This window comes from Macrobrachium rosenbergii, chromosome 14 (assembly GCF_040412425.1).
Source record: "Macrobrachium rosenbergii isolate ZJJX-2024 chromosome 14, ASM4041242v1, whole genome shotgun sequence".
Lineage (NCBI taxonomy): Eukaryota > Metazoa > Arthropoda > Malacostraca > Decapoda > Palaemonidae > Macrobrachium > Macrobrachium rosenbergii.
Window position 1 is genome coordinate 7,034,449 of NC_089754.1, and position 12,888 is coordinate 7,047,336.

General features: G+C 36.9%; 1 protein-coding gene across 8 annotated transcripts in view; it reads left to right on the forward strand.

The window, feature by feature from the left end:
• The window catches only part of LOC136845706 (formylglycine-generating enzyme), a 113,423-nt gene that overhangs the window by 83,033 nt on the left and 17,502 nt on the right, over nucleotides 1-12,888 (forward strand). For 6 of the 8 annotated variants that reach the window (XM_067115866.1, XM_067115867.1, XM_067115872.1 and 3 more), the window contains 3 exons: nucleotides 3,182-3,353; nucleotides 4,115-4,298; nucleotides 8,079-8,152. In XM_067115866.1, coding sequence (XP_066971967.1) covers nucleotides 3,182-3,353; nucleotides 4,115-4,298; nucleotides 8,079-8,152 — 430 coding nt within the window. Of the gene's footprint in view, nucleotides 1-3,181; nucleotides 3,354-4,114; nucleotides 4,299-8,078; nucleotides 8,369-12,888 lie in introns of all 8 variants that reach the window. The other 2 variants (XR_010855223.1, XR_010855224.1) reach the window with 1 other exon arrangement.

Genomic DNA, 12,888 nt, shown 5'->3' on the forward strand with positions numbered 1-12,888 from the left:
TGGGTCCGTGGTAGATGTAATCCTGAGATTGTGACTGTAGGATTTAACAGAGTCTAGCTCTCACACACCAGGAAAAGACTGTGATCCCTTTCATCTGAGATTGGGAAGATACTACAGTATGTCTGTGGACCTGGAAGGGGTCTCTGGCAAAGAGGCTGACCTGACTCTACCATTCAAACAAGTGATAATAGTACATATGGATGCCTCCTTGACAAGTTGGGGAGGTCATTGGGAGGATTGTCAGTTAGGGGGAAGATGGTCACCTGCTCGGAGGGAGTGTCTTACCAGCTTCCTGGGACTATTTGGCTGTTTTTCCATCTCAGAAAATTGAATCCTCCAAAAGGGACTCGCATTATGTTCATCCTAGACAATTTGACTGCAGTGTCTTCTATAAAGAGGTTAGGCTCATACTGAGCTCCTCACAAGTCAGTAATTGCTAACATGCTTTTTAATCCGGAAGTGGACCAGTTTGCCACATGCAAGAACCATCAACTTCTAGTGTATGTGTCTAAGCCTGGATATTCGGACAATAGCAAGAGATGCATTCCTACAAGACTGGAACAAATGGACGATGATATACCTTTTTCCTTCATTGTCCCAGATTTCAAAAGCTTTGAACAATCTACTAGCTTTCATCAGAACCGCTTGCCTAAGCCCTGAATTGGCCAAATGGTAATTGGTTCCGTATTTCTTCCACAACAGGCAAAAGAATAGATTCCATTGCCATCCGTTCTATCCCAGACAGGAGGAGGGGAAGTCATCTGTGCATCGTCCTTTCTGAGCCATGACCTTCATGTGGAATTTTAAATCTAGTCTGCTGTGAAGATTATTTGCCTAACATTGCTAGGTACCTAGTACAAAACGATTGACTTCATCTATCCAACATACCAGTTCATATGGGAAATGTGGTTAGATTACCTCCACACTTAGAGCCCAGTTGAAATCTGTTAAAACAGTTTTACATTTGGTTATCTTGTGAAGTCAAGTGCCTTGCTATTTCAGCAGTCATGGCATACAAGGCAGCATTGGCAGACCCCTTGCCTTATGGTTTTGGAATTAATTCTAATATAGAAATTATTAATTCCATTCTCTAGTCTTTTACACTGCAAAGGTCAGTTCCTGCAAGGTTTCCCATTACCTGGTCCCTGAATAAGGTTCTTAGACTCCTGTCATCTGCTCAATTCGTGGGCCCAGTACAGCTACAACTCATGCTACAAAAGGCAGTGTTCTTGGCTGCTTTGGCATCAGGAGCTTGGATTAGTGAAATGGGCTTTCTTAGACAAGGACAGCATTTCACGGCTCATACGCCTAGTTATCATTTGCTGTTGTCTCGTGGCCAAGGATGAGGACCTTTTTAAAGGGAAAATCCCCTTTTCTGATAAAGGAACTCTGTATTTCTTATAAAATATTATGCCTGGTTCGAGCACTTAAGGTTTGCCTAGATGCCAAGACAAACATCCCAGATGGTCATATTTTTCCTACACCTTAGCACAAACAAACCACTCTCTCTATTTGGGCTGAGAATTATTTTAGTGGTCCTCATTAACAAATCAAACCCTCACTCCTTTCTTAAGTCAGATGACATCATTTTTCCTATACCTTAGCACAAACAAACCACTCTCTTTTACTTGGGCTGAGAATGATTTTAGTGGCCCTCATTAATAAATCAAACCCTCACTCCTTTCCTAAGTCACATGACATCCAAAAGGTGAGTACATCGTTAACTTTCTTTGGAAATGTTTCAGTTGAAGAGTTCTTTGAGTGTATGGAGTGGTTATTAGAGACAGTATTCCTGAACTGGTCAAGGTGCAGTAATCCTGCTGCCAGTCCTGCATAATTAGGTTTATGTGTCTCCTGTTCCTTATTGCCAGACCCAGATAGGTATCTGGAATAAAAGAATTGTTGGTAACCTGTGACTTTATCCATGACTAAAAAATTCCTGCAACACTGTTGCCATGAGAGCAGTGGTCATGCTGAGATATTGCTGGGGAAAGCTCAATAATCCTGCTGCCAGACCCAATATAATTAGGTAAGCCACCCTCGAACTGCAAGAATAATACATACTGTACATTGGTTCTTCTGTTGTTTCCTGTTCTTTATTGCCAAACCCTATGGGTATCTGGAATAAAGAAAATAGTTGATAACCTGTGACCGTACCTCAGACCAAAAATTAATCTTGGTTGTTGGGATTTATTTATTAGGAGCTAAGCATTTTGTCACTTGCCACTTTCTTTTGTAAGCTCCTTTGAGGACGAACAGCAGCTATGCTATCAAGGAACAGGTTTTTACATAGGAAAAACCTATTTTTGGTAGCCGCTGTGAGTCCTCAAACCCACCCACTTTCCCAGAGGAAAAGGCATGGGACTGTGGTGAACATTTATCTCGCACAGACCTGGCAGTGTAATGAGGATGGCACTGACTTATGTTGTTGTCACAGCTGTGTGAGTAAGATGTAAAGCCTAGGTAATCGTTGTAGGACGGGAGATAGAGCCCTCCCGTCCTGAGTCCTTTATATTCTATCAATCAAGGGCCAACAAGCACTATTCTGGCCGAGACCAGCTAAGGGAATTGTTTGTAATTGGTTGGTCTGTCTTATGGAGCCATTGGGGGGCCATGAGAGTGCACAGTAACTCTTTTGAGAAGGACAAACGGTGGCTACCGAAAATAGCTTTTTCTACGCCAAAACCTGTTTTATAAGAAAGCAATGAATAGTGGTGATCATGCAGTGAAAGAAACATTTATTGGTAAGTCTCTGCAGCTATTAACAGTTCTCTAGTTACATTATACAAGAAGTGAGGCAGCAATCATTGAGTACCAGAGGCTCCAAGTCCTGTAATGTGTTATGCTGTTATTAATCTTGTGTCGTTTAGATAAAAGTGTAATGTCAAGGGAATGTGGAAGACCACAAACTTGGACATATACTGTATCAGTGATGGGATATGATGAAGCAAAATAATAACATTGCATATTTTTATTTGTTGTTGTGATTATTGTTTATCATTATTGAGCATTAAACACTTCATCCCTTGAATTTCCAGTTAGGAACTTAGTAGTTATGTTTATTCCAGAATGTTTGCATTTGCTACATAATTTTTATACTTATTTGACATTTTAGTAATATTTTGTTGCTGAAGATATCAGCGTAATATTTGGTTGTCATACACTTATTACTTATTCCTAGATCGTATGGATCATCCTGTTGTTCATGTTTCCTGGAATGATGCAGTTGCTTATTGTAATTGGATGGGGAAACGACTTCCTACTGAAGCTGAATGGGAGAGAGCTTGTCGGGCTGGCAAAGAAGACAGACTGTTTCCTTGGGGTAACAAATTCAAGCCCAGTGATGAATTCAGGTATGACAGCCATAACTTAGTAGGTGGATTGTATTTGTGCAGAGGAAAAGCAATTAAAGGTTTTTAGTTTTTGGTATTCCTGTTTTATTACTAACTTTTAATCATACAGAAATTCAAAGATACAAACAGTCTTGTTTGCAACCCCCAGTATGGATCCATTGTTTTAAAATGGACTGTCTACCACTTTTTTTTTTAAGTTACCATGTGGACTTCTCTGCAGTATTTTTTTTTTTTTTTGTTTTCTTGAAAACATTTGTGTTTATACATTGCACCAGTATATGTTTTGTGGTGGCAATCATCAATTTTGGTGTTAAGAGTAAAAGTGAAGGTGATAAGATAATGAGGATGCATAGCATTCTGATTAAAATTGAATTAGAACTGATAATAAGTTGGTGGAAGCTTGGTAAAAACAGGAAGAGCTGAGTACATGCATACAGGAAGAATCATACCATTATTCGAAAATCATTGAAAACAAAGTGGTTCATATAAAAGGTTCACTGCCTATTCAATGATCAGTAATTAGTAAGCAAAAGGGTCAAGTGATATAATTAAAAAAAAAATTTTAAGTTTTCTCTTACTTTATACTTTTTAGGCAACTCTACTGTTTTTTAAAATACAGTTCATAGGTTTTGTTACTCTTCACAAGATAATCTGATATAGTACATGTATATACCCAGCAACTGAATTTTTTAGTTAAAATTATTTGAGTTTGTACTGCAGACTTAGGCTCTTTGTACTGTCTTGTGATCAATCTTTTGCAGAGCAAACATTTGGCAGGGAAAATTCCCTCAAGAAGATACTGGAGAGGATGGGTGCTTGGGACGTTGTCCAGTGACAAAATACCTTCCAAATAAATATGGTTTATACAACATAGTTGGGAATGTTTGGGAGTGGACTGCTGATTGGTGGGAAGTTAGCCACTCTCCAGGCCCAAAAGTTAATCCAGTATGTATTGCAAGCTGCTTTGTTCAGGATTTGAGAAATATTTAATAATTTTTTTTTTTCACATTTTTCTAGGGTAAGATTTATCCATTGTACAACCTTGTTTGTAGTTCACTGTGTTTTTAACATAATGTACAGTTGTCTCATGATGTGTGTGGTGAATTGTTTCCAAGCCCCAGCATACTTGTGTGAATTCATGCATGATAGCAAACCCATAAATGTTTTTGATACAGATACAGGTATATGATACTGTTTTTTATACCATACACACTGGGATATAAAAAATAATTAACAAAATAGTATTATATGTCTACAACCAGTACAAAAAAAAAGAGATGGCAATTTCTGTCTCTCTCTCTCTCTCTCTTTCTGTGTAAGGAAAAATTTCACTAGGTGGTAGTCACCATTCTTCTCTGTTTGTTCAGTAAAAATTGATGTTGATGAAGTTACATCTGTGTAGTGAATGAAGCAAAGTGAAGGACGTAGGTGTTGTCATGGAATATAAGACACTGAATCTCCTGATATATGAGAAGGTTCATGTGCTCTGAATGAGGTGTAATCACTCAGCAATGAAGGACTTCACACTAGAGACTGCAGGATGTCAGGAGGATATAATGAGGATGAAATTTATTTGGTCATTACCTATTTGGAAACCATTATGATAGGAAGCTGTTATTGTGCTCTTTTTAATTCATAAAAATTTTATTGCAGTGTTTTTAATTCTTTGGTAATTGCATGGGCAATTTTTCACTAGGTTGTTATTCAAGTGCCTTACACCACAATTCTATGCAACCTGAAGCACTTTGTTAGGTTTATCTAATTTGTCTTTTTGTTTTTTTATGCCTCTTTTAGTGTCTTAGAAAGTTCTTTCAGGCCTCTATTTATAAAATGTCTTTCTTCTTTCTTTTCTTCATGTCATGAACAAAGCCCTCTCCATCAACTTTGCATAATGCCCTGAAAACTGGCTTACTTCTTTGCCAGTTGTAGGGAGAACCTCTCATAACTTGATAGAGGCTTCCAACATTCATTAACAATTTCTGGTTCTGTTGCAGTTATACAAATGCTTTTGTATCTGCTGCAGTGAATCACTTCCAGCTTTCCATTATGTCACGGTTCGATATGTGAGTTGAATGCCTGTCACATGATGCCTGGTTTAATCTTATGGCCTGCAGCATTACCACTTACCACTAACATGAGTCCTATCTTTTCATGCCTTGAATCCTTTGACCTGCTTAGCACTTTCGTGAATATAACTACATTTTTCACCGTCTTCCAGAACATTCATTTTTTATTGCAACTAAAACCGTGATCTTTAAGGTTTTCTTTCTTGGTCAGCTTCACCGAATTGAGAATTATTGAAAAGAGAAAGTAAAATTTGTACCATACAGTGCTCCCCCACTTTTATGCGGGGATAGGTTCCAGAACCCATCGCAGAAATGCAAAAATCCCCTCTAAAAATGCTTATAACTGGCTTACAACTACCAAATACCCTGTACCCCTTAAACTGAAATGCTTATAACTACCTATTTTAACAGTTCACTGCCTAATTTAATAGTTCAAACAAAATATGCCTTAAATTATCATACTAAAACATTTTAATATCATTTTAAATAAAAATACAACCAAACCATCATCCAAAAACACCAAAGTCATCTTACATTCCCTCCTACAATTGTTACTCTTAAGTATATACACCCCAAAATGCTTATAACTGCCTAGTATTTTAATAATTCATCACCCAACTTAACAGTTCAAATAAAAATATACCTCAAACTATCATCCCAGAATACCCCAATATCATTTCAAAGTCATCTTACAACATTACGTGCCACCTACAACTGTTACTCTTAAGTATCTTCTATAATTCAAATACCCACATTTTCCTTTGCCTAAAGTAACTTTGTGCATCGTCTGCTGTACTGCGCATAATGTACGTACATATTATATTATACGTTGCTGTGTTGTAAGATGAATTTGAAATGATATTTACTGTACAGTACATATTTTAGCATAGTACTGCTGTATACAGCATATCTAAAATATATATGTGGGTAGTTTAGAACAATACGGGACATGTTCCTCCAAAAAGAATGCTAGGTTTGTTACGTCATGTTAGTATTTTCATGATTACATACAAATATATTTATGATAAATATGATTTTTGTGGTTAATCCTCACCATCTCCCATAAATTTATTAAAAAATTCTTGTTCTCTCTCTCTCTCTCTCTCTCTCTCTCTCTCTCTCTCTCTCTCTCTCTCTCTCTCTCTCTCTCTCTCTCTCTGTATACATATCCTTCAATGAGAAAACACAGCAAAATATCAGTAAAGTGTTATTTCACTTACAGAATCCATTTACTGTATACTGTAGTCTAATCACCATAAATATATTTAAAATCCGTATTTCATACGTAGGCAGCTCAAAACCTCCAGTAGCAAATTCTCTGACGTTGGAATCTCTCTCTCTCTCTCTCTCTCTCTCTCATATCCTTAATGAAAAAACAGCAAAATGTCAGTACTGTAAAATGTTATTTCACTTACAGAATCCATTTAAAATCTCTCTCTCTCTCTCTCTCTCTCTCTCTCTCTCTCTCTCTCTCTCTCTCTCTCTCTCTCTCTCTCTCTCTCTCTCTCTCTCTCTCTCTGTATATGTATCCTTTAATGAAAAAACAGCAAAATATCAATAAAAGGTTTTTGCACTTAAAGAATCTGTTTATACTCTGCTTAGACTTTGATGTAAACACCTCTCTCTCTCTCTCTCAGTATACATATCCTTTAATGAAAAAATACAATAATTAGTGAATACAGTGTTGCTCTACGAAAAAAAGCAAGTTAGTGGTAATTTTAGATATGGTACATTAGTGAAAGTTCCCACAGAAAAGTGAAAGATATGTTCCACAAAAATCTGCAACAAAATGAAGCATGAAAAAGTGAAGCACATCAAAGTTGGGTATTACTGTATTACCCGCAGAGGTTAAGAAATTGACTGGGGAAGAGTACCTTAAAGATCATGTTTTAGTTGCAGTGAAACATGAATATTTTGGAAGACAATGAAACCTATAGCTACTTTCAGGCTGAGCAGAATTGTCATCATAATTGCTCTTATGTCTTAGAGTCACACTAACCAGATTTGTCAAAGGGGTTAATTTAAGCAAGTGTGTATACATTCATTCATGCAATGGATGACAGAAGGTGACTTGATTATCACCTGAAATGAAGGGGTACAGATGGAAGAATCAGGAAAACAAAGGATGGTGGCCAAAAGATGATTCACTTGAGCTGTTAGCAAAGAAGACAGGTGCATGCAAAATTTGAAATCACAAAGATTTCTGAATTTACTAATTTCATATTCTGCATTTTCTAATTTCTGGTAACTGAAACCCTGTAGGTAGTCCCCGACTTACAGCAGAGGGTTCCATTCCAGTGGTGTGATGTAAGTCGTTGCTCATTAATAAATGAGCACCTTTAACGGCTCTTATGGCACCATAACTAGATAACTGTTCTTGATAGATGTATTTGAAAAAAGCACACTAAGATCGGGTAAGTTGGTGCCGCCATAATTCAGGGAAGCCTTGTATAACTTAGAAAACTGCTTTTTATGAACATTGTGCTGTAGAGTTACTTTAGCCATTGGTTTGACTGTATGAACTTGGTAATTGTATCTTTAGCTGAATGAAAATTTTATATCAGATAAAGTTTATATCCTCATTTATTCTTTTCTATTTACTTTGTTTGTAATATAATTTACTTTCTACTTAATCTGCATAAATTTTTATGCATTACAGACTGGGCCCCATTCTGGGACTGATAAAGTGAAGAAAGGAGGATCTTACATGTGTACGAAAGATTACTGCTATAGGTATGATATTGGATTCACTCTTAGTATTTAATATATTTCAAGACAAACCAGTTACAGTACTTATAAAGAACCCCACATTAGTGGTCAAGAAGTATTTAATATATTTCAAGACAAACCAGTTACAGTACTTATAAAGAACCCCACATTAGTGGTCAAGAAATTTTCCAGATATTACAGACCTGGAAGAAAATGTAATAGTCACCACACCATGTGCAGGTAGGTCCAGGTTCTCAGCAGTTATCATAGTTAGTTTTTGCAAGTCCATACCAGTTAACTCTGCATTTATCCTCAAGCTGATGCTTATCCCTACCATCACTGTTTTCTTCTATTTCATGCTATTCTGTTCTTTTGTCCTCTTGTATAAATTTCTCTTAGATTTTAAACCCCCCCAAATACTGATGTTTTCGTTTGGGTGTGGGCCTAGGGACCAATAGCTGGGGTCATAGGCATGATTGCTTGCTCTTTGCGTTGCAGTCTCATCTAGCTGTGAATCTGTGCTTTTGGGTCATCTAGAAGCCTCTTTCTTATTGTTATTTCCTCTTATTCAGTACTGTATATACTGTATTAGCTTTTTCTAACTTATTGTCCAACCTCTCTGACTACTACTTTGTTCAACTTTAGGGTTTTTCCCCCTTTAAATTCTTTTATTAAATTTAATTTATATTCCTTCCTTTGTCATGCTGTCCAGCCTCACCAACTCCTTTTGACTGTTTTGCTTATTGAGAAAAGACAGTTTCTTGGGTTGGAAATCATTTATGAAGGCGGTAATGGAGTAGTTGTGATCTTGTCAAGCAACCAAAAATGTTTAAAATTGAAGCGTTTTTATACTAGTCATATTTATATCTTTATGGCAGGACTTTTTTTTTTTTTTTTTTTTTTTTTTTTAAGCTGGCCCGTGGATTATACGAGTGTGCTAGATTTGGGGGTAGGATTGTGTGCATTCTGTTTAGTTTACCCTTCAGAATGATAATATTGGGAGTGACTGCATTAATATAATGATCTCAGTCTCATCAAGTGGGTTTTGCCTACATCTGCCCACCATCCTCTTTGGGTCAGGTAAGTAGTGATGTTCTTACTTGTACCAGTGGTGGGAAATTCAGCTCCGTGAAGAGTTTGTGATATCTTTTCAAGATTTTCAGGCAGATCCTCTTTTATATAATAAGTGATATAATGAAGGCAGGGGAAGCACACCAACAGGTCAAAAAAGGCATGTTTATTCAATTGCAACGTTTCGAGGCCAACCAGCAGGCATCATTTTCAAGCTACAAGTAATAATACCTAATTAGTACAATAAAATTAAGTGACAAATATTAAAATACACAATATAAATTACATTAAAACAAGCGAAGTTATAAATATGAATAAGGACCAACCATTCAGTATGGAGGCAGAGGAAGGACTGACCAAAAACATAAACAGTTCACGAGAGATAAAGAGGTGTAGACGTGGCATGGGTGTTCAGTGAGGGGACCAGTTTTTTAATAAACAATGATTCATCAATTGCTAAAAGTTTGTGATTAGAGGCTCTTCCCAAAACCTTAAAGTCTTTGTGCTGAATAGAATGTTTGCATTTATCGGCATGATCCCTTATGTTGGAAAATTCGGGATTTGAAAGTTTAGTGCCAGTTCTATAGCTGACAGCTCTATGACTGTCGATTCAGACTTTAAGTAACCTATGTGTCGATCCAATATAGGTTCCTTGATTACGTCGAGGACAAGTAAACTTATAAATAACACAAGAGGTCATTAAAGGATCCAAACGGTCTTTGAAGCTGAAAAGGCTACCAATGTTCAGTGGGTTTGTGGGTATAATTTTGATTTTCACGGCAGGGAGATGACGGGATAATAGAGATTGGAGTTCTGTATAGAAGATTGTGTCATGAATAAAAGGAAGACTGGAATAGAAAGGTAGTTTAGGAACGTGAGGAGTAGGATGACGTGGAAAAAAATATTATTTAAAAATTTGGAGACATGTTTAAAGAATAAGTGGGTGGGAAAGCAGTTGTTGTTAAAGTATTTTTCCATGTCCTAGAGGTTCATGAGAGAAAACAACACAAAATAGGTGTTTCTGTTCTAAAATTTAATCATGACAATAAAACAGTGTTAAAAATTTTTCCAATTACTCCCTGTCGAAACAAGAGGAATTCCTTCTCTCTCTTTGTTTTGGATTTTGCTTTACCTTGTTACAGACCCTCATTTGTGCAGTTCTTTGGCAGTCTGGAGTTCCTGTTCTCTAGATTGATCAACCTTGACCTCAACCTTGATGTTCCTACCTTTCAATCCAAACTTCAAGGCCAAGCACATAAAACTTATTCTAAATTGTGTATGCACTGGGCTCCATTTTTTAAAAAGGAAGATATGAATATTCTCAAATCTCTTGCAAAAAAGGACATTATTATTACCTGTCCAGATAAAGGTAAAGGAGTTGTTATTCTAAATAAGGATGATTATATTAGTAAAGTGGAAACAGTTTTAAATGATAATACAAAGTTCCAGAAGTTGGGAACTCCTGAATTTTCAACATTGTTTAAAATAGAACACCATATTGATTGATTTCTGAAAAGCCTAAAAGACCATGGCATTATCACTGAGAACACTTATCATTCCCTATACAGCTCAGGGTCATCCTATGGTTCTATGTACGGCCTACCAAAGGCCCACAAAGATAATGTTCCTATCCGCCCTATCTTATTGTCTTATAATAACGCTAATTACAAACTAGCAAAATATCTAGTTCCCATGCTTGCCCCCTTGGCCGAAAATTCTTACAGCCTTAAGAATTCATGAGAGTTCAAAAATACTATTTTTGCTCAGGACTCAGATCTTGTTATGGTAAGCTTCGATGTCGAGTCTTTATTTACGATTGTACCTGTACAACAGACCATTGATATTATTTTACATAAGCTTTTTCCTCTGGATGAGTCTCATTTTAATGGGTTCTGCAAGAACGATTTCAAGAAACTTTGAGATCTAGTGGTGCGGGACACCGTTTTTGTTTTTAATGGTTGTTCTTACCGCAAATTGAGGGTATGGCTATGGGCTCTCCACTTGGACCCATCTTCACTGGTATCTTCATGTGCTCGCTGGAAGAGCACATGCTTGATACTTGTCCCCTTATTTACCATCCACTATTTTACAAGCAGTATGTGGACGACACATTTGCACTTTTTAGAAGTCAGTTTGACACCAAGAGGTTTTTAGCTTTCGTTAATTCATTTCATCCTAATATTAAATTTACGATTGAACACGAGACTAACAACCAGTTGCATTTTTTAGATATTTTAATAATACGATCCTATCAAGGCTTCTCTACTTCTGTTTTTAGAAAAAAGACATTTACTGGTCTTGGTACAAATATTTATAGTTTTTTTCTTTTGTAGATTAATTCCGTATTAACCATGCTTCACCGAGCCTTTGCATTATCCTCTAGTTGGCAAGCTTTCCACAACGAAATCACGTTCCTGCAAAAATACTTCAACAACAACTGCTTTCCCACCCACTTATTCTTTAAACATGTCTCCAAATTTTTAAATAATAGTTTTGTTCCACGTCATCCTACTCCCCACGTTCCTAAACTACCTTTCTATTCCAGTCTTCCTTTTATTCACGACACAATCTTTTATAAAGAACTCCGATCTCCAATATCCCATCATCTCCCTGCTGTGAAAATCAAAATTATACCCACAAACCCACTGAATATCGGTAGCCTTTTCAGCTTCAAAGACCGTTTGGATCCTTTAATGACCTCTTGTGTTATTTATAAGTTTACTTGTCCTCGATGTAATCGAGGAACCTATATTGGATCGACACATAGGTTACTTATAAGTCCGAATCGACAGTCATAGAGCTGTCAGCTATAGAACTGGCACTAAACTTCAAATCCCGAATTTTCCAACATAAGGGATCATGTCGATAAATGCAAACATATTATTCAGTACAAAGACTTTAAGGTTTTGGGAAGAGCCTCTAATCACAAACTTTTAGCAATTAATGAATCATTGTTTATTAAAAAACTGGTCCCCACACTGAACACCCATGCCACGTCTACACCTTTTTATCTCTCGTGAACTGTTTATGTTTTTGGTCAGTCCTTCCTCTGCCTCCATACTGAACGGTTGGTCCTTATTCATATTTTTAACTTCGCTTGTTGTAATGTAATTTATATTGTGTATTTTAATATTTGTCACTTAATTTTATTGTACTAATTAGGTATTATTACTTGTAGCTTGATAATGATGCCTGCTGGTTGGCCTCGAAATGTTGCAATTGAATAAATATGACTTTCTTGACCTGTTGGTGTGCTTCCCCAGCCTTCATTATATTACTGGGTTTTGAGAAACCTCCTCCTGTTGAATATATTAAGTGGTATTTGTTCCAATGAGGATACAAACCTACACTTTGAGAGATGAAGTACTCAGTGCAGAGCATGCTGTAGCTGTCTGCTGCCTTAAAAAAAAAAACGAATGCCTAATGAGTAGGCTTACGAATCACCTGTGACCCAAACTAGATTAGCTTGCCCATTTTGTTCTCAGCTACCTCGGTGTGTGGTTGTATGTTGACCTTCGTCTTGCATAGTTGAAATTTTCTTGTGTGTCACATGTTTGTGCCCTCTTTCCCTTTCGCTGCAGCATCTTGCCCTTTTAGTAGTGTTTCCTCTTCCAGTAGCCATGTGCTTTAGTACTGTGCAGCATTTTTTGCTTATTTGTGCAGAAGGATAGCATTTCTGTACATTTAAT